Source organism: Protobothrops mucrosquamatus, unplaced genomic scaffold, assembly GCF_001527695.2.
Source record: "Protobothrops mucrosquamatus isolate PMUCROS unplaced genomic scaffold, P.Mucros_1.0 scaffold_251, whole genome shotgun sequence".
Lineage (NCBI taxonomy): Eukaryota > Metazoa > Chordata > Lepidosauria > Squamata > Viperidae > Protobothrops > Protobothrops mucrosquamatus.
Genome location: NW_015386327.1, coordinates 1 through 2,104, shown reverse-complemented (window position 1 = coordinate 2,104; position 2,104 = coordinate 1). Strand labels below are relative to the sequence as shown.

The 2,104-nt window shown below is 40.5% G+C and overlaps 1 protein-coding gene across 1 annotated transcript in view; it reads left to right on the top strand.

The window, feature by feature from the left end:
- Nucleotides 1-744, top strand: part of LOC107301608 (60S ribosomal protein L27a) — an 8,765-nt gene extending 8,021 nt beyond the window's left edge. The window contains exon 5 of the mRNA XM_015830812.1: nucleotides 556-744. Coding sequence (XP_015686298.1) covers nucleotides 556-684 — 129 coding nt within the window. The 3' untranslated portion in view covers nucleotides 685-744. The remainder of the gene's footprint in view (nucleotides 1-555) is intronic.
- The last annotated feature ends 1,360 nt before the right edge of the window (nucleotides 745-2,104 follow it).

The window sequence follows — 2,104 nt, the reverse complement described above, 5'->3', positions numbered from 1 at the left end:
TCGCTCTCCCGAGATAAAGGGAGAGCTTTTGGGACTCTACTCCTATCCAGGAGTACTCACCTCGACCCCTTCTCCCGGGGCACAAGGTTCCAAGCCGCTGAACAGCTGCTGACCGCTGTTCATGCTGGCTCTGACGCCTTCCCAAGCGGACGGCTCCGAAAAGAGCCGCCATCGGCGCGCCGTCCCACCGGAAGTCCGTGGAAGACTATTCCATGGTCATAAGTATATGCCGAGGTGCACAGAATGCTGTTACCTTCCCACTGAAGTGATGCCTATTTATCTACATGCATTTGCTTGCTTTCAAACTGCTAGATGGGTAGGAGCTGTGGCAAGGACGGGAGCTGACCCTGTCACACTGTCCTTTGGTCTCAGACTGCAAAGCTTCCAGTAAATTTTATACACAAGCTAAAGAGTAAATGCAAAAAGGCATCAATTATTAGAATTGATATACAATATTTTAAAAATACTTGCCCATTGATTTTATTGACACTATGAGTAATGACTTCAAGGGACTACATGTTATTAATTTTAAGCTTGTGTTTTGATATTTTGCAGGGGTATTACAAAGTCCTGGGCAAAGGAAAGCTGCCCAAGCAGCCTGTCATTGTGAAAGCAAAATTCTTCAGCCGAAGAGCCGAAGAAAAAATAAAGGAAGTTGGAGGAGCCTGTGTCCTAGTGGCATAAATGTTGATATATGTATGCAGACTAAATGACAGGCATGAATAAACTATTTCAGATGTTGGAGTGACTTTTCATCAGAATATTCTCGCAATTACATTCAATATTAGAAAGTTGATTTCTGAGAGGAATTGTAGAACTGGAAAATAACATTTAGGCCACCAATCCAATTTCCAGGTTTGAGTTCCTCTCATTCAGGAATTAGGAAATCATCTCCTCCCCAGTTAGTTGATTCCACTATCAGTTAGTTGATTCCACTATCAAAATTATGTTTATAGTAGTTTTTTTTCCAGTGCTTAAAAGTTTTTTTCAGTGCTTAAAGCAGAATGTTCCATTTTCCTTGTTCCTTATCTTGCATTGTGGGATAATAGAAAATTGCCCAGCCACATGTATGATATTGTCCCTTGTACTTGAATGTTGTATTTGCATCACAACAATCTTAATAAAAATAGACAATTCCCACAGTCTTATAACAGTGGGAATAATACTCTCTATTATCCTTTGCTATTTTATTCTGAATTGTGGCACTGAGGGACATCCCAACTTATCTTAAATCCTACGCTGACAGTGCTGGGTAGGATTAAATCTATCCCAGAGGAAAAAGAAGCTGAAAAATAAGTATTATGAATGCAAAATTACAGCCAAGGCACGTCAAATGTCTTGACAATGGTCCAGCTGTAGCCACCGCTGCCTGCCTAGTTAATGGGGAGGAGCCTAGTGATGTATTCAAGAAGGAACTCTCCACTCGGAGTGGGCAGACATTTTCTTTCCAGGTGCTGCCTGGGAAAGAGGGTTAAAATGACACTACCTTCCTTAATTGGAGAGTTTGTCCCATAAAATGGAACAAAGCAAGAAAGGAGTCAAGCCCAGGAGATGACAGAGAAGTGGGAAAGAATACAAAGGCAACATCTCAGCAGCAGTCTTTCTACAGCAAAAGAAAAGTGCAAGACTAGCTGAAGGAGTTTTGGGAAGAGCAAGAGTCTCACCAGCCTGCAAGCCCAGTGTGCAACGGTTCAGAGGCAGAATTCATAAATCTGTTCCACAAACAGATCGGGGAGGGAGAAAAAAATTATTCACAAGTCCAGAAGAGCAAAAAATCATTTTCACATTCGAACGGACTGGGATTGGCTATTGCAAGAACTGAAGACTTGGAAATAGGAAGAAAAGGAAAAACCGAAAGAGTTAAGATAGGACTGATACAGAACGTAAATGGTTGTAAATTTATAGTAACAGGAAGACTAGATAAAGACAAGAAAATAGAAACAATTACTGTTGAAAGGAACAGGAATTTGTTATAACAAAAGTTTTGTGAGAAAATTCAAATGTACTGATTAAGAAAAAACAAACCCTAACACAGACTGTAATGATGTGTGGGACATTGGCACTTTGTGGCCAAAGGAGTTGCATACTATTTAAAAAAATATGA